Source organism: Tasmannia lanceolata, unplaced genomic scaffold, assembly GCF_043159265.1.
Source record: "Tasmannia lanceolata isolate RefF3 unplaced genomic scaffold, GAP_Taslan_0.1 ptg000015l, whole genome shotgun sequence".
Lineage (NCBI taxonomy): Eukaryota > Viridiplantae > Streptophyta > Magnoliopsida > Canellales > Winteraceae > Tasmannia > Tasmannia lanceolata.
This window is the reverse complement of record NW_027518692.1, coordinates 46,399,209-46,417,530: the sequence shown is the minus strand read 5'-3', so window position 1 is coordinate 46,417,530 and position 18,322 is coordinate 46,399,209. Positions and strand designations below refer to the sequence as shown.

The 18,322-nt window shown below is 39.3% G+C and overlaps 2 protein-coding genes and 1 non-coding gene across 3 annotated transcripts; all 3 read left to right on the top strand.

Moving 5' to 3' along the window:
• Positions 1–291: 291 nt before the first annotated feature.
• Positions 292–3,444, top strand: LOC143845696 (basic leucine zipper 34-like). Its single transcript, XM_077354105.1, has 4 exons — positions 292–1,502; positions 1,581–1,671; positions 1,827–1,953; positions 2,861–3,444. Exons 1-4 carry the CDS (start codon positions 994–996, stop codon positions 2,989–2,991), a joined length of 858 nt encoding a protein of 285 aa, XP_077210220.1. The 5' UTR covers positions 292–993; the 3' UTR covers positions 2,992–3,444.
• Positions 3,445–7,830: 4,386 nt separating this feature from the next.
• On the top strand, positions 7,831–7,991 carry LOC143847685 (U1 spliceosomal RNA). The gene has a single exon (XR_013235205.1). It is a non-coding gene; the product is annotated as a U1 spliceosomal RNA (small nuclear RNA).
• Positions 7,992–9,048: 1,057 nt separating this feature from the next.
• Positions 9,049–17,698, top strand: CDC48C (cell division cycle 48C). Its single transcript, XM_077396065.1, has 10 exons — positions 9,049–10,053; positions 11,478–12,079; positions 12,703–12,855; positions 14,682–14,798; positions 14,923–15,027; positions 16,218–16,283; positions 16,407–16,471; positions 16,564–16,765; positions 16,900–17,040; positions 17,390–17,698. The coding sequence occupies exons 1-10, from the start codon at positions 9,126–9,128 to the stop codon at positions 17,435–17,437; spliced, it is 2,427 nt and encodes an 808-aa protein (XP_077252180.1). The 5' UTR covers positions 9,049–9,125; the 3' UTR covers positions 17,438–17,698.
• Positions 17,699–18,322: the final 624 nt, after the last annotated feature.

Here is an 18,322-nt window from a genome sequence, read left to right as displayed (position 1 = left end):
GTGGGGATATTCTTGCTGTGCCATGTCGGCAACATTCCGTATAAATACCCTCGCATACACAGGAGACAGCTGCACCCATCATACGCACATGCCCTCACATACATAGGACCCACACATGCACGTGATCTGGCAACAGGCACAACACTATTTTAATTTTCCCAAAGTTGAATTTCCTTATTTATCTTTGATGCTGATATTGGCACTACCTCTTACTCCGGCCAAAGCTACGGTCACATCGGCACGTGGTGGCTGATTCTGCCAGTTATTAAAAAACTAGTGTCTACCGAGTTTCCTGTAAAACCGTTACCCCTTCCCAGCTGTAGCTAGCTGTGTCTCTCTTTCTTCCCAATCTTCCTCCCATGTGACCATCCCCTCCAAAATCCATGGGGTTCAAAAAAGAGAAAGAAAAGTAGAAACAAGAAAAAACACACCCAACATAGAATACAAAGTAGAGAGAGAGAGAGAGAGAGAGAGAGAGAGAGAGAGTTGGAGAATCTGTAGGGAGGATAATGCCCATTTGCATTTCTCAAAGCTTTTGATGTTGTTTTGGGTATCATTCATTTGATGATTTATGATTTGTAGAGATAAAGAGACTGATACCCATTTGCATTTGTCAAAGCTTTTGATTTTGTTTTGGGTATTATTCATTGATGATTTATGATTTGTAGAGATAAAGAGACTACTACCCATTTTCATTTGTCAAAGATTTGATATTGTTTTGTGTTCCTTTCATTTCATTAGAGGATTGATGATTTTTATAGAAAGACTACTACCCATTTGCATTTCTCAAAGATTGGATGCTGTCTTGGGTTTCATTCATTAGATGATTGATGGTTTGTACAGAAAGACTACTGCCCATCTGCATTTCTCAAAGATTTCAAGTTGTTTTGGGTTTCATTCATTAGATGATTGATGATTTGTAGTTTTCTCTTCTAGCATTGCTGCATTTGTTGGTTAGTTGCGTGTGTTTTCTTTAAATATTTGCTCTACAAAATGGCACAATTGCCTCCCAAAATCCCAAACATGGCACCCAATTGGGCCAATTCCCCTCACCAAAGAGCCCCCTCTGTTGGAAATTTATTACCCGACAACACCCAGCCTTCATGGGTTGATGAATTCCTCGATTTCTCATCGGCAAATAGCGGCTCTCACCGGAGATCATCTAGCGACTCAATTGCATTCCTAGAAGCCCCCCTAATCAACGAATGCCGGAGCTCTTCGACTGCCTTGATGAATGGTAGCAATGAATTTGACCGTTTGGATGATGATCAGCTCATGTCCATGTTCTCTGATGACATTTCGGGGACCCTTCCCTCAACAATCTCTACATCGAACCCCTCCACACCGTCGGATCACAACAGCATCAGCGAAGAGAGATCTACACCGTTGGATCAACAGCTTCGAAACGAGCCGGAGGTCCAGAGTTCTTGCAAGTTAGAGCCACATGTTGTTGCCCTTTTAACCACAGGGGCAGATCCAATTGATCCCAAGAGGGTCAAGAGGTAATTATCTAATAATCCACAAGGAAATTGAAATTCAATTTTTCTTAATTATCTAATAATCGCATTTGGGTATTTTAGGATCTTAGCAAACAGGCAATCGGCCCAGAGATCACGAGTGAGGAAGCTCCAATACATCTCCGAGCTTGAACGTAGCGTCACATCATTACAGGTATGTGTGATTTAAATCAAGCTTGTAAATTATATGAAATTAAACACCCACAAACCTAGTTAAATGTGGAGATTGCATCATACTTCTTATTATTATTACTACCTAATTCCCTATAATTTGGCTCTAATTATGTTTAATTTTTACGGAAATTTTAGGCCGAAGTGTCGGCATTGTCTCCTCGTGTGGCATTTCTCGATCATCAGCGCTTAGTTCTTAGCGTTGATAACAGTGCACTTAAGCAAAGGATTGCAGCTCTGGCTCAAGACAAAATTTTCAAGGATGGTAAGTATTTACAACTTAATAGGATTAAATAAGCTTCATTAATTCATCCGTACTTACATATACTGCTTAAAAAGACACTAACTCGCCACCCTTTTCTTTGATCTTCTGTTTTATCGGGTAAATTAATGTTTTCTGAAAGGTCTAAATTATCTTGGTCCTTTGCAACTATATCTTAGTGAAAGGTCTAATTAGGCCCTACCTGGATTGCAAGAAAAACATTTCCTAGGAAAAAAACTTTCTTCGGATTTTCTTTTTCTTTCAACGATTTAGAGGAAAATGACATGGTTATGGTTAATTTAGAGGGATATCATCATAAATTGAAGGTCCCTCTAAATAAAAATTGTTATAGGGTTGGATACAATAATCTTTTTCGAAAATTTAAAAATATTTTTCCTTTCCAAACTTTTCCTTACAATTCTTGCAATCCAAACAGGGCTAAGCACTCGTACACAACTCTGGTTTTTTTTCCCCTACCCCTTCTTTATGTAGATAAAATTCCAAATAAGATAAACTTCCAAAAGATGCTTTAAGCTGAAACAACCATTTACTCCAAAAGCTTAAGCTGTTAGAGTTGGTGTTACTTAATCATATATACTTCAACACTCCCTCTTAGGTGTGCCCCCTCTTTTTTTGGGTTAGCCATACACTTACACGTGACGCATGTGACCCCTCTTTTGGGTTGGCTGTACAAGCGGAATTTTTTTTAATATCAATGAGTTGTTGGGTTTTGAACCCTAGACCTGCCTCAGGCAATAACTCTCTATATTATGTGAAACAACAGTTACTCTGAAAGCTTAAGCTATTATAGTTAGTGTTATTTAATGATTTTTACTTTAACACAAGTTGTAATAAAGCTCTCTTCCTCTCTGTTTAATGGGTATTGATTGATTTTTATGATAAAATACAGCGCACCAAGAAGCACTGAAGAAAGAAATAGAGAGACTAAGGCAAGTGTATCACCAATACAACATTAAGAAAATGGGGAACACCACTCTCTCAGATCATCAGGTGTATACAGACCAAGAGCTGCTCAACTAAAGGGAGATGAAGGGAAGGAACTCTTTGTTCCCACTGAGCTGAGGCCTCACGTGAATACTCTCCTTACGGATGGGACCCACCACTTGGGGGTCAAGGCTTTTTTTTATTTTATTGCTTTGGATTTTGGGTTAGCGAGTAGAGGAGGAGGTGAGAGCTTTCCATATAAGATTCTGTGGTGGCAGTGGGTGGTGGTGCTGTTCTATTCTTTTATGTATTTTATCCAATTCTTTTCTTCTTCTTTTTTTTACTATTTACTTTTTGTTTTTGGGACAAAAAATGGTGGTGGGGTGTGGGGATAAATAAGAAAAGGGGTTGTCAGGGGTGTTTGATGTCTCACTGTTGTACCCTTCTTATGTTTTATCTTGGGTGCTATAATGCCTGCTTTGTATTTTTTTCTTTTTGAAAAGAGAAAAACAAAAAGAAGAGGAAAGAACCTCAAGTTAATAAGTTCTACTTTTCAAGTTCATTAGTTTTACTTTCTTGTCATTTTTACAATGAGGCTCTGTTTCTTTGGACGAAAAATGGCGTAAAAACAAATTTTACACCCTTTTTTGCACTGAAAAATGAGCATAAAATTTGTTTTACGTCCATTTTACATAGAAAGAAATGGAGCCTGAGTGTTAATTAACGTAATTATTTACTAGTTATGTTTTCCAAAAAAAAAATTCTTTGAGAAAACAATATAAAAGTTTTGTAAAAAGTAATATGAATTGTAAGTTTGGAACAAAAAAGTAGGGAAAATGTGTCTTGAAATTTAGAGGGTAATTATTAATGTGGCCCACTTCAGTGCACATTTTGGTTTTACTGTTGTGTTGCTTATCATTTCAATAGGGCCCTATTTAAGCAGTGAAAGTTGGGGTAATGTGGCCTTGAGCTTTTGGTAAAAATGATTTGGATTTTCACTTGAACCCGACTGAATTATGGGTTAAAATTCTCCCTAATGAACATAAAAACCTGAAAATTTTCATCCTTAATCCTATTTGCATACCCGATTTTCTTATTGCAATGGGATAATGAAAATGTGTAGTGACTGCAATTAGTGTAATCCTTTGGGCAAAAGTATATATAAGGCCCTCTTTTGATACCACCCTAATCAGCTCTTATTTGCAAATGTCATTAATTTGAGACAATCTTATTTGTAAATGAGAGCATCTTGGGTCGGGTAAAACCCGACCAAAAAAATACCTTGGGTCGGGTTTAGAAATCATGGGTCTTGGGTTGGGGTGATTTTCAATTTGAAAACCCCATCCAATATCTGGTCGGTTCTAGTTTAGTTACAAAGAAAAAACCCAATATCAGGTCGGTTTTCAATTTGAAAAGACCCCACCAAAATGCACTTGATTACTTAAATTTTGAAATTTTTTGTGTAAAAAATTTGTTGTTTTCGACAATCTTTGAAATTAGTCACTGTCCTAAGCTAAAGGCCTAAACATTTAAAAACTGAACCGACCTGAGATTTCTTGAATAGTTTGGACCCTATTAGTTTGAGATTGTGACAACCGATTGTAAGCCCCCCAGCCGATTATTGGACTCTACAATTGTTGTAATTTTGACTCCAATAATCAGTTGGGGTCACAATCGGTGGTCATAATCTCAAACAAACAGGGCCTTTAGTGTTCTGGAAAACCTGACCGGCCCGGCCCGGCCCGATTGAAACCCAGCGATAAGTATATCATATGGAATAAGAAATGCTTCAGTAGGGTGTGACCTCTTTGTTACACAATCTAGTGTCCCTGTTACGGCATAGTGGGTGCCGTCCAATGTCGGACACAAAAAAAAACACCCGTTGTTAGATGTTGTAGTCTTGTAGATGGATGATTGGCATGATTTTTAGGCCCAGATGAAAGGCAAGGCCTATAAATTGTGCGACTCTGATCAATATTAAGGATGGAACCCACTTTGCCCAAGTGGGCATGCCACATTGTATTACAATGTGTTGATGCTCTAGGAAAAATTCCTAAGCATACCACTTCTATAACTCATATTAAACTTTCAAAACTATATTAATGCGTGATTATATGCAATTAGATATCCAAAGAGGCCCACTAATGAAATGATGGGCCTTACTGTGTTTCATGTTGCCCATTGAACAGAGATGGGCCCAATTTGTTCGCACATGGGAGCTTGCAGGACCACTTCGTTAGAATATGTCAGAGATGGGCCTTACCATGTTTCATGTGGCCCATTGAACAGAGATGGGCCCAATTTGTTCGCACATGGGAGCTTGCAGGATCACTTTGTTAGAATATGTCAGATCTATTGAATTTTCAGTGGTAGATTAGATAGTTTGGATAGATTAGGCAACTAAGCTAGATTTAGTAGTTAGGATTTCCGTCCTTATCACTATCTATGGTTATGTTAATCACTTTTTATCGCTTTTGAGTGTTCTGTATAAATACTCGTTAGAGCTAATTGTATGGTAACTAAGATTTAGGGGTGTAAAGGGATCCATTAAGTCTTAGTCACAATCCATTCAAATCTCTTATCGGTCAGATCGGATTCGAAGTATTCTTCGGATATTACTTCTTGTGTCTCAGTCGCGATCCATTTCAAATCGGACCGTCCAAGCGCACTCGTGACCGGTAGCTGCAGGAGCAAGCCGCAAGGTAACGCAATGGGGTAAGGACTTAGAGTCGGTGGTTAGATAAGGAAGAGGAGGGTGGCTCGAGACTAGAGAGATGAATGAAAAAAATCCTAAAAATAGAAATCATTAAAAATTTCTGTGGCTTTTTTTACTAAAATACCCCTAAAATAATACTTATAGATAAAAAAAAATTAAAGGGTATTTTTGTAACATAGTATAATAAAACTTAGCACTGTCCAATGGGCTTTTGTTAGTTGTCTGGATCCAATCAGTAATAATTTCGGATCCTATGATACCCGAAATGCATCCATGGGTCTTGGTAGAATCTCTTCTTTATGGTAATGAGAGGAATAAATTGTTTAAATTGCGGTGGTCAATAGACCAAGTATCTATGCAAGATTTTATGATGGATAAAACCTATGACTCTGATTGAATGTACTTTCAATATAGCTGGAGAGATCAAGGCATCTCTTGATCAAAACTCGGGCATATATCACAATTTTGATGATTTCTAGAGGTTTAAGGGCCCTTTAGCAGTGTTTTGGGCAATCAAAGGACCTGTTCGTTTTGGATTTTGAGTCCAAAATTGTTTATTGTCAAGACACGATCTTAGTGAGCATTAACCTACATTCAAGGTTTACAACCAAAATGTTTGAGCAGAGTGATTTTTACTTTATGTCATCTACAAGTCGGGTCCCTTGTAAAGTATTAAGATTATGCCAACATAACATGATGCAGGGGCCCAATTGAAGCTTGTCATGTGTTTTTCATAATATAATTGTTAGGTCGATTAAGGATTGCTAATGATTTTAGGGTTATACTATATACTCAACAATAATCCCCACACAGGAAAGAGAAATTGATTATAGGACGTAACTGTAGTATAAGCAATGCATACGAATTTAAGAAAGCAAAATGCTAATGATTTTGTAAAATCTATCCAAATCCATCCAACAGTTTAAAGTCTAACATCTTGTTTAAGCTCATATACGTTTTTGAACTTTGTTTAGGAGATTGATATGGATCCAATTTTTCAAGGACTTGTGATGATAGTAGCTAGACCTGGCAAACGGGCGGGCCGGGTCAAAATGACCCGGAAAATTTTACGAGTCACTAACCTTGGACCCACACCCGGCCCGTACGGGCCGGGTCAACCCGCGGGTCACCCGCATTTTTGACATTTTTTAAGATTTTTTTTGTTTGTACATGGATTTGCTAACCACCTCCGCCGACTATTTATGTACACTGTTTCAGAGATTTGTCTTATTGTCGACGTGGTGCAAACTGCAAAGATTGGCAGAAGTACGATTTGTGAAAAGTTGGCTAGCAATAAATAATAATCATGGGTACTAAGTTTTAAATCAGAAATTACGGAAAAATAGTAGCAAAGTAGAAAAATTAAGAAAAAAAAACCAAAATTACTGAAAAAACTACAAAGATAAAGCAAAAATTATGACAATTACGGAAAAATGTCAAAAGGTGCAAAAATAAAACCTTTTGCACTTCTCTACGGGCACCTGCGGGTCAATTTCAAACGGGTCAATGATTGGTGACCCGGATCCGTAATTTACAGGCAGGCCGGGTGGACCTGTGGGTCCGGGTCACTTTTTGCCGGGTCTAATCTTAACCAACATTCTTGTGGGGTAACCACCAAATTATACAATGATATTTGCTTTGATGTCAACCAGAAGTCTTCAACACCTACAAATATATCATGGTAAAAAATTCAATTAAGTGCCATTTTTCATCTGAAGAATGCTAGTTTCAAGTGCCCATCCCATCCTAAGTCCCACATATAGACATGTCACACATTTTGGGTTAGAGGGATCCACATCAATACATAGACCTCATCATAGATTCTTCGATTCTCCAAATAACTCACTAACAAGGCAAACGGTAGCAGATCGATTGAATAAAATGAAACAAGCTCAGGCTCCATCTATTGGCAAGTGTTACTAAATCCAAAATGTGCCAAGTTGGCCCCATCTATTGGTGGGTGGCTGTTGTGGGGCCTACCAGATGAGTGGTTCGGAACATGTGATGGGGCCTACTCATATGGTGTCCACAACTGATCTCGAACAAGTGTCCCGCCCATGGGGGCAGTTATCTCACGCAACGTTGTCAAGTTATATCTCGTGGTTCTCATTAGCTAGGGGGGACGTTATTAGGGTGGGAACATAGTCCCACATCGGATAAGGAGAGGAAGGTGAGAGACACGCCCATCTATAAAACAGAGGAAACAAATGCATTAAAGCATACTTACCTGGACGGGGTCTACCGGTGATCAAGATGGCCGATTGCCTAGGACAGCTGCTTCCATTGCACTTTGGAGGAGAGCTGTCCTACCATCTCCCCAAGTGGGAGAGTGGACGTCATAATTTGTGATAGAGGGGGTACGCGTTCGCGCGGCCGCTGCCAAATTGTAGTATAAAAACTTTTTGGTGTTCTTCTTTTTTATGTACTGTCACATATATGAGACTGTTATCTTTGTATATAAATCATTTTTGAAGTTACAACTATGGCCAAATGTAGTGGTAGGTAGGGTCTATAAAAATCTTTGTTGGCCATCACAAGTTCCTTGGGGTTCCCCATCAACATATGATTCTTCTAGGCCTTTGAAAAAGGGTGATTAATGAAACCCTTTAAAATGCCTAAGCTAACTTCAAAGTCTGCAAATGGGATCTCTACCTTTAGTTGTAAATGGTGATTAAAAAGATACCCTTTAAGATGCCTAAGCAAACCTCAATCTTGCAAATGGGATCTACACTCAGGCTAACCTCAATCTTGAAAATGGGATCTCTACCTTCAGTTTGAGACTTGGACCCACTCACTATAGCTCCAGGGCTATTTTACCAGTTAGATGACTTTAAGGCCATGTCTAGCAGCTAGGATTTATTTATTTTTCATTATAAATTAGTGCCTCCGAGAGGTGAAAGAGGGTGGGTGGGAGAAGGAGAGAGATTTCAGATGGCCAATTGCGATGAGGTTAAGAAGTGGCTAAAAATCAAGAAAAAGTTTGTTTCCTTATTTTCATCCACTTCCTATTTTTTCTTAACTTATTTTTAGCCACTTCACACAATACAGAAAAGAAGTGTAGGGGTCCTAACATCAAAAGAAAGGGGATGCAGATCTGAGCTTCCTATAAAATTTATGGTTCCAAACACCTTCCTTGAGGTCCCAATTTAGTAAAATAACGTCCAATTAGTCACTAATAATAGCATATATTGTTTAAAGGGATGTTAAGACGCAGAAATGGCATTATAGGATGGTCCCTAGCAAATCCCTTGTTTAAGGAATAGTCACCAGAGCATCCCCAAAATTAACTTTATAAAATAACAATTTTAGGGTCTAGTACAGATCAAGTTGTTCTCACCACCGACCATTCGAATCAACGGTTCTGATGAGTTAAACAAAGCAGAAGTGGGCCCACAACAAGTATCTTTTACAAAGGAGCGTAAAAGTGACTCTTTCTAATAATTTCCACAGAAAACCCTGCATAAACCCAGCTCCGTTTGAACCCTGTCTCATTCCAGACTAGAGTGAAGAAGAGATGGGGAAACGTATGAGAGGAGGCCGCCCTTCCTCAGCCGGAGACCGGTTCGTTCTCATCCGTCGGATCGAATCCTGCAGAAAACTCGAAAAGTTGACCGTCGATGAGGTCGTCGAATACCTACGCTCCAACTTCCCCGACTACCGCCGTTTCAAAGAACAACCTTTCACCAAACGCGTTCTCCAAACCCTAGATTACCTCCACAACAAAAACATCTCTCCGTCCCCAAACCCTAACCACGACGAAGAAGAAAACACCAATTCCTCCCGTAAAAAGATCAGAAAGTCCGATTCATTCCACCCCCGCCGGAATCACAAAAAACAACGTCCATCCGAATCATCATCATCATCGGATTCTTCGTCGGAACAGGATGAAGAAGACGGTGCGGTTTCGACTTCTGAAGATCCGAAGTTCGATCTGATGAAATCCATGATCCGATCGAATTACAGTGCTTCAAATTCTAAATCTGATAAGGCAGTTGATAAGGCGGTTGATAAAGGGGCGGAGGTGGAGAAGAATTTGGAAATAGAGGATTTTGATAAAGGGAAGAAGCTGGAATTGGTGGATGGTGGTAGGATTGAGGGATTAGGGTTAGGGCAAGGGAATGGGGTAGAGGAATTGAAGAGTGGAATGAAATTGAAGGGTGGAGGAGGGGGAGGGGATCGTGTGGGAAAGGGAATGAGTGGGGGGCCTAGGTTTAGTGATCTTGGAGGGATGAAGGGGGTTTTGGATGAATTGATGATGGAGGTGATTGTTCCGCTTTTCCATCCGCATTTGCCACGGTGGTTGGGCGTGCGACCGATGGCTGGAATCCTCTTGCACGGGCCTCCTGGGTGTGGGAAGACGAAGCTTGCTCACGCCATTGCTAATGAGACTGGGGTTCCATTTTACAAGATTTCCGCAACTGAAGTGGTTTCTGGTGTCTCAGGTATATTCTTCTTTGTTTTTTTTATATGTAAGATGGGGTTTGGAAGGACCCCTACAAAAAAAAGATATTACAATCAAGAGCACAATAATAGAACACAGTTCTATCAAAACAGAAAATAAAGAAGAAGAAGAATAGAGTAGGAGAAAATTGGGAAAATAGTGAGTTAATTCGAAGAAACTCGGCCTCCAATGTGAAAACAGCGCTAAATGTTATTATTGCTTCCTTTCAATAGCCAAATGGCATCTACACTGTATAGAATGGAGAAGAGCAAAACAGGAAAAAGAAATCTGCAAAATAGTAAACATAAAGAAGGAAACCTATTGCGATATAGAAACATATTTGTAAGGAAAATAATTTAAATAAGGAAAAGTGGTTGTAACATACAAAGCAACAGCCCTATCCCTAGAGACCATAACTAAAAGAAAGGAGGAGCAAAGGATCTCAAGTGATATAAATTCTTAGAACTAACCTTTGAGACTAGGGGAAACGGGGAAAACAATGTTGTTATTTATTACTACTTGCATTTTACCTCCATTTCGTTCATTGCCAAATTTGCCAGATGTTTCTTACTTCTCACATTGCGTATTATATTTTTAGGGCGATGATATTGTCACCCCCCTGCGTACGCATTCGCCCCCCTTATTAATGCTTTTTGACGTCAAATCAAGCCAAAAGGGGAGCGAATGCGTAATTTAGCGGGGGTGACAATATCATCGCCCTATTTTTATTGCACTGAGTTACTGTAAAGCGGAATTTGGTAATTGAATCGTGTTCTTGTTCGCCAATGAATTTCAAGAAATCAGCATTTCTTTTTACTGTAGTGAGAAATTTTACATTTCGTTACTTCCATCGTTAATTTGGTCTATCTATTTTGAAACTTTCATTTGCCATTCAAAAAAGGAAAAAAAAAAAACTTTCATCGAATGCGATTTGAAGATCAGGGCCATCAAGAGAATTCTCATAATTGGGTAATTCTTGTAAGATTCTCAACTAAACCTTCACCCAACACTTTGGTTCTTCGGTTTTTTCCCTTTCAGGCTTGTCTTTTACTTTAACGCTATGTCTAGCAGATGAGGGTCAGAAGTGGCTAAAAATAAGGAAAAAGTCGATCCTATTTTGAGTGAGTTTTTTGTTTCCAGATTGTTAGTCACTTCTCACCACTTGGAGACACTAATTTCCTGATTTTTGTTTCCTGATATTTAGCGACTTCACCGGCCCTACGCCTCTCTCACCACTTGGAGACACTAGTTTATCTTGGAAAAAAAAATTCATGGTAGCCAAACATGCCCTTAATTGCTACCTAATGCTTTGTTGAGAAAATCTGCTGGAACCAATGTTTTGCTACACTGCATCCTCTTTTCTATTTTTGCTACCATCTGCACAACTTTTTGACGAGCTGAATTTTGGTATGGTACCTATTTCAGGGGCGTCCGAAGAGAATATACGTGTCCTTTTCTCAAAAGCGTACAGGACTGCCCCCTCAATTATATTCATTGATGAGATAGATGCCATTGCTTCGAAGAGAGAAAACTTACAGAGAGAAATGGAGCGCCGGATAGTGACACAACTGATGACTTGTATGGACGAATCACACCAAACTCTTGGGTCTATTGATGTAGATTCCGATTCAGAAACAACTGAAAAGAAACCTGGCTATGTCCTTGTAATTGGTGCTACAAACAGACCTGATGCTGTAGACGCCGCCCTAAGGAGGCCTGGACGATTTGACCGGGAGATTGTATTGGGTGTACCAGATGAAAAGGGAAGGGTGGAGATCCTTTCTGTGCTCACACGTAACCTTAGATTAGAGGGAACATTTGATCTTGGGAAAATAGCCAGGTCTACGCCTGGCTTTGTTGGAGCTGATTTGGCAGCTCTTGCTAATAAGGCAGGTAATCTTGCAATGAAGAGAATTATAGATAGTAGGAAGTCTGAGCTCTCAAGAGAATTGAATGATGAATGGTGGAGGCACACCTGGGAACGAGAAGAAATGGAGAGGCTTAGTATCACCATGGCTGACTTTGAGGTAAACCTGAAGCAATTTAACCATGCAAACTTGCTAGCTTATTTCTTTGATGGTAATGTTTCTCCAATCTCCAATTCTTATATGCTTAAGTGCTTAACTAACTTCTCATAATTCCTGCGCGAATTCATATCTAGCTGAAAATTTTGCACATACGGCCTTTGAAATGTGGCTATTCATTTCCCTGTAATATTTGGAGGAGCAATGCACTTGCTTCTTTAATATGTTAGGCCTCCAGTTTAAGCATTGAGAACACCTAGGTTTTTCACATGTACTTTCTTTGTGTTGATTTTACTTGTTGTTTTGAATTGATGATTGGTGTTCTACTGATACATTTATTCACTCATAGCTGCCTCTTTTTCACAACTTCATTATAATTTGCAATTTAGTTAATATTTGGTACATTCATCCTTCACTCTGTTATAACTTTTATCCTTAAACTAAATTGATATGCTAATATATTTCTACTTTCAGACTTTGGGATATGTATGCATTCATCCCGTATTAATAAAATAATTATTCATTTCCCCATTGGGAAATTTATTGGAAATTCTTAACAATTTATTTTGTTAATTGGCTTACTTAGTACGACAACACCTGTTGGTTTCATGCTTGTGCTTCTGCAGGATGCAGCCAAGAAGGTTCAACCTTCTTCTACAAGGGAAGGATTTTCAGCAATTCCTAATGTGAAATGGGAAGATGTTGGAGGGCTTAATTTGTTGAGGAAGGAGTTCGATCGTTACATTGTCAGGCGGGTAAAGCATCCGGAGGTTTATGAGGTACATGTTACCTTTTATTCATGTATATAAGCAACATGAAGGCATTACAATACTCTGTTCTAAATAATCTGCCCCTTACTATTTTTTTCAACTGTTTTTGCTTATTTTTTTCATTTATAAGTTTCGAAGTATAGTATAAGAAATTATATATAGCTAAAAGCCTAAGACTTAGTGAGGTTCTATTATCTAGGAGTTACAGTTTTTCTCCTAGCATATATGTCAAATTTGAAGGTTTTGGTGAAAAGATGCACAATCTGTGTTGAGGTGGAATTTCTGTATTTTACTCAAACCAAATTCTGTTGTGGATTGGAAGACCTCATACTACATTAAGATGACGAGGGAAGTGGTGCGTTTTGGTAATTTGGAAGGAACGGTGTGTACAAGGATGGAAAACTGTTTTAGTGCCGTGGGATGGATCTTTAAACGTGTAACAAAGGGTATAAAGGATAAACGGAACACTTTCAGGCTGTCAAAGGAAGCGCCTATGCTAGACAGGTTGGCTCTAGATCAGCTTCGCATTGTGATCATCAAGACCAAAACCCCTAAGAGCAGAGTGGGCTTGGTGGAGAAAGCCGAGGAATGGTTGCTTAAAGCTTAACATAGATGGGGCTTCTAAGGGCGATCTGGGCAAGTCCCAGGGTGGAGGAGTGCTAAGGGGTGATAAATGATAATGCTAAGGTGATCATGGACTTTGCCTTTTACTATGGGAAGGGATCCAATATGGATGCAGAAACCAGAGCCCTGTGTGATGGCTTAAGGATGTGCGTGAGCCAGAACATTGGGGAGGTGATTATTGAATCTGATAGTAAAGTCCTTATTGATGTTATCTGTGGGAAAGCGAGGCATCCGTAGTCTATATATCTCTTTTGGCAGAAAATTGTGGAGTTGTTGCCAAGATTTGTCTCATTGCCAGCATGAATTCAAGGAGGGGAATATTGTGGGTGATGCTCTAGCGAATGAGGCAGTCTCCTCCAAATGTAACCATGTATATTCCTCTTGTGAGGAATTGCCTAGAGCCCTAGAGGTGCGGCAAGGTGCAACGCCTTAGGCTTTCCTTGGCCTTGGTTTCATTGATCTAATATTTAGGTCTTGGCTGTTTTTTTGTGCCTCAGTTTTCATGTCCTCCCCTTGAATGATTTCTCCCTTATATATTATATCTTGAGGTCTGACCTGGGGCTGTTTCTATTCTGGGTTAAAAAAAGTGGTGGGTTTTAGGGGTGTTTAAAGGAAGCATTCAACAAATTTTGTTTAGTATCATGTCCCGCATTTTGTTAGTCTTTTCTAAGGGGTTGGGATGGTATGTTGGATATCTCCATTGTCTAGAAATGTAGCTATAGTAGCACTTGGTTGCTCTTTCTCCATGACAGTGATTTAGTATATTGCGCCTATTTTTAACTTCAGCTTTTATTTTTATTTCGTTGATACAGAGTCATGCACTCGATGCAATGCATGTTTATGATAAGAAGCGTAGAGTTACTCCGCATGGGGCTTTTGTTGTCTAAAATACAAGACTCTTTTTGTTTTCATCAACTTATAACAGGGCCATTATTTTGGTTTAAACATCTCAGATATTGTAGACGTTTAGTCCCTTGTGTAATAAACGTTATAAGTTTATAACATCTCAGTCTTAGGTCTTTGCCTCAGAATAAAACAAACTCTTTTGTCTCCCTCCACTTAGTGTTCCTCATCTGTCTTCTCCAATAACACTTTCAAATGGAACAGCTTCATACTCTAAAAATCTGACTCCTATTCCTTGTATTCATAAAATGAGAAATGTATTTGATTGTGATTGTATTTCTTTTGATTCATTTCTTTTTCCTTTTCAGGAATTTGGAGTGGACTTGGAAGCTGGTTTTTTGCTTTATGGACCTCCAGGCTGTGGTAAAACACTGATTGCCAAGGCTGTAGCTAATGAGGCGGGCGCCAATTTCATACACATCAAGGTATGGCCCTTCACTTTTTTCTTCTTCCTGCTTCTCAGCTGTGATTATGTCCACACTTTCCGTTTCCCTTATGTATGTTACATTTGTCTGTGGAATTCATATATTGCTTGTCCTGTGAGGTTAGGGTCCCGAACTTCTGAACAAGTATGTTGGAGAAAGCGAGTTGGCAGTGCGAACAATTTTCAACCGTGCCCGTACATGTTCTCCATGCATACTTTTCTTTGATGAGGTACATGACCAATACTCTTTAAGTTTTGATTGTTGGGTCTTAATATGATAAATGAACTTTTCTCATCACCTTAACTGAAGTAAGAAGCTACCAATAGCATTTGTCACATGTTTACAATTACACACCCACACGTTTTTGCTTGTGCACAAACACATGGTTGTACATATGTGTCACGTGCTGACGTGCGTATTTATGTTTGCATGCCCACATTCTTATCGTGCGAGTTCCCAAAGTTACTGGCTTCAAATGTTACTTTGTCTGATTTTTATTTAACCCCGATTTAGAACAATCGGTACTGGATCTTCAAAACATGTGTACTTTGGCTCTTTCCCATCCATGTTCTCCAGTCACATCATCCAAACTATGATTCCCCAGATCATTGGAGTAAATACTGAGCTTTGCTGTGATTACTTTTGAGGGCAACATTGAAAAATAAACTATTTCAACTTGATTTTAATAGTTGGAACCTCTCTTGAAACAGTCACAACCTAAAATCATCTGGCAACGGTTCCCCAATGACAAGATTTTTCTATTTACGCCGGATTTCGCTAGTCTGTCTACTAAATTATTTGTACCACTACTAAATTATTTGTACCACTGGGAATGTGCTTAAAAGCAATAGTAAAAATAATCTGATTATCTCTACATTATTCCCTAATTTCGTCAGTAAAAGGAGCCCAACACCATGGACACTGACAATCATCAGTCTGAACTGAGTGTGAGTTTCCAGAGTCTCCTTTTATTTGAATATTGCATTGATATGAAACTCATGAAGGCTCGCTATCTATTTCAAATTGGTTAGGAATGTGTTTTGCTCCTGCATGTCTGCTGGAACCATAAGTTACTGTGTTTTGCTTCAGTCAACAATCAGCATTTCTACAAAGTAACTGATGAATGTGTTTATTAACTAAGGATGAATGGGACTTACTTGTGCTTAGTGAACTTTTGTAACACATGTGGCATCATTTGTTATTTGAAGGACCAGAAAAGGATCTTTTGACATTGTTATTTTTTTGAAAGGTAAACTTGAAAGGATTTGGCTCCGCCCGGACAATCTTGCTTTCTTACAATCATTTTTAGAGTTGTTTGGTTGAAAGCTTGGGATTGTTTAATTATTTGCATTCCAAGCAGTGATCCTTGTTAAATATATCATCATTACAATTGGTGCCTGTGGCCTCTTTATTTTGTAGGTGGATGCTTTAACAACAGAGCGTGGAAAAGATGGGGGTTGGGTCATTGAACGGCTTCTTAACCAGGTTAATTAGCTAACTTGTCTGTTTTCCAGTACATATGATTTTTATTTTTTCAACATTGGATTTGTTACTTCCAAGGGAATTTGTGCCATGTATCTAAAATTGAACCACGGCTTATTATTGCAGCTGCTTATAGAGCTTGATGGTGCTGATCACCGACGGGGGGTTTTCGTCATTGGTGCCACAAACAGGTATGGTCAAAGTTTCGTTCATTAGTTGTTCCGATTGTGGCTACTGGATTATCTGTTCACTTACTAATTCAGGTCTTGGTTTCCCCCTGCAGATTCGAGGTGATGGATCCTGCTGTCCTACGCCCAGGCAGATTTGGGAAACGCCTATATGTCCCTCTACCTGATCCTGAAGAACGCGGGTTAATTTTGAAGGCTCTTGCTCGAAAAAAGCCTCTTGCAGCAGATGTGGATTTGGATTTCATTGCCCAGAGCAAGGCTTGTGAGAATCGAAGTGGGGCTGATCTCGCGGCAGTGGTATGGTTTTCAATTTTTTATTCATAACAGATGTCCCTAGTTAGGTATTAATTATACATGAAGCTATTTACTATACATTCTCTTGAATCAGGGCCATACTTATTTTCTTGCATCGCTCTTCATCTTTTGTTCAGATGAATGAAGCTGCTATGGCTGCCCTTGAAGAGAAGCAAATTGCTGTTGGCGAGGGAATTTCAAGCACAAATTTATTGGTTATAAAGACATCACATTTCGAGCAGGCATTGGAAAAAATACCACCTTCTGTCTCAGATGAGGTATGTGAATGTAGTGGTAGTTGCATATCCATTCCATCGCAGTTATCAAAACTGGTAGTTGATTGTAGATACCCTTCCAAAGCAAGACCAAAAAAAAAATCCAAAAAATCTTTTTACAAATTTACACCTATCATTTTAAGAATTAGCCGACCCCAACTAGTTTGGGACAAAGGCTTAGTTGAGTTGAGTTGTTATCATTTTAAGAATCTAGTCATGTTTTAAGCTGTCGGATATGTTTTGATAATTCCCAAGTAGCATTCAAATGCAAAGTTGCGTTTTTTTTTCTGAATGGTAGTTCTTCCCAGAGGATGCGCCTAACTTTGTTGTTTTTCTACTTTTGGGGAATCAGCAAAGGAGATACTACGAGCGTATGTCGCGGAGATTCAAAGCAGTATGAGAAGAGAAACCAAGGCACTGATATTTCTTGGCTCAAGCGAAGGCTAGTTTTGGACCATGTGGACCGCCATCTTATACTGTTATTTTTCAACAGTATCTTTTTTTTGAGAAGGTAACTATTTCATTTCATCTGTAAAAAATTTACAAATTGACACACGGGACAAGCTGTCCCTGTGACTGTACACAAAAAAGCAAGATTATAATCTTATGTAATCCTCGTGATATCGTTAAAAGATATTTCCGTGTCTGATCGGATTGCACCCGCCTTTGCTAAAACGTCCGCCGTTGAATCTGCTGTTCGTCTCCTATGCGTTAATGATGGGCGGATATCTCGAACAAGGTCTCTAATATCTTCCACCGTGCTAGCTAGTCTCAATGGCCCATCACATCTGCTCCCAGCACACGCAATAACATTTGTGGAGTCCCCTTGTACCATCAGAGGACCCATATTGTGAGACTTATACCATCTCAGCCCGAAGAGTAATGATTTTGCCTCAGCCTCATTTGCATCACACAACCCAACCGGCCTTGAGTAAGTCATGATGACTACCCCATTTGCGTCACGTAGCGCGCCCCCGATTCCACCCGGGCTTGGATTTCCCAACAAGCTTCCATCAAAATTTAACTTATAAAATCTGTCAGGAGGTGCGATCCACCGTGGGCCAATAGTTTTTGACACTTTTCTTTCACGGAAAACAATTTGAGGCTTCCGTAAGGTCTAATCAACCGAATAAGGGAGAACCCCTTTGCATTTCGTCCACTGAATAATGGCAATCTTAATGGTGAGGGAGATATGAGGAGCTGCCCTAGATTTAGCATTGAAGATTCTATTGTTTCGTTCTAACCAGATGAACCAAATCACGGCGTAGGGTATAGAATACCATAA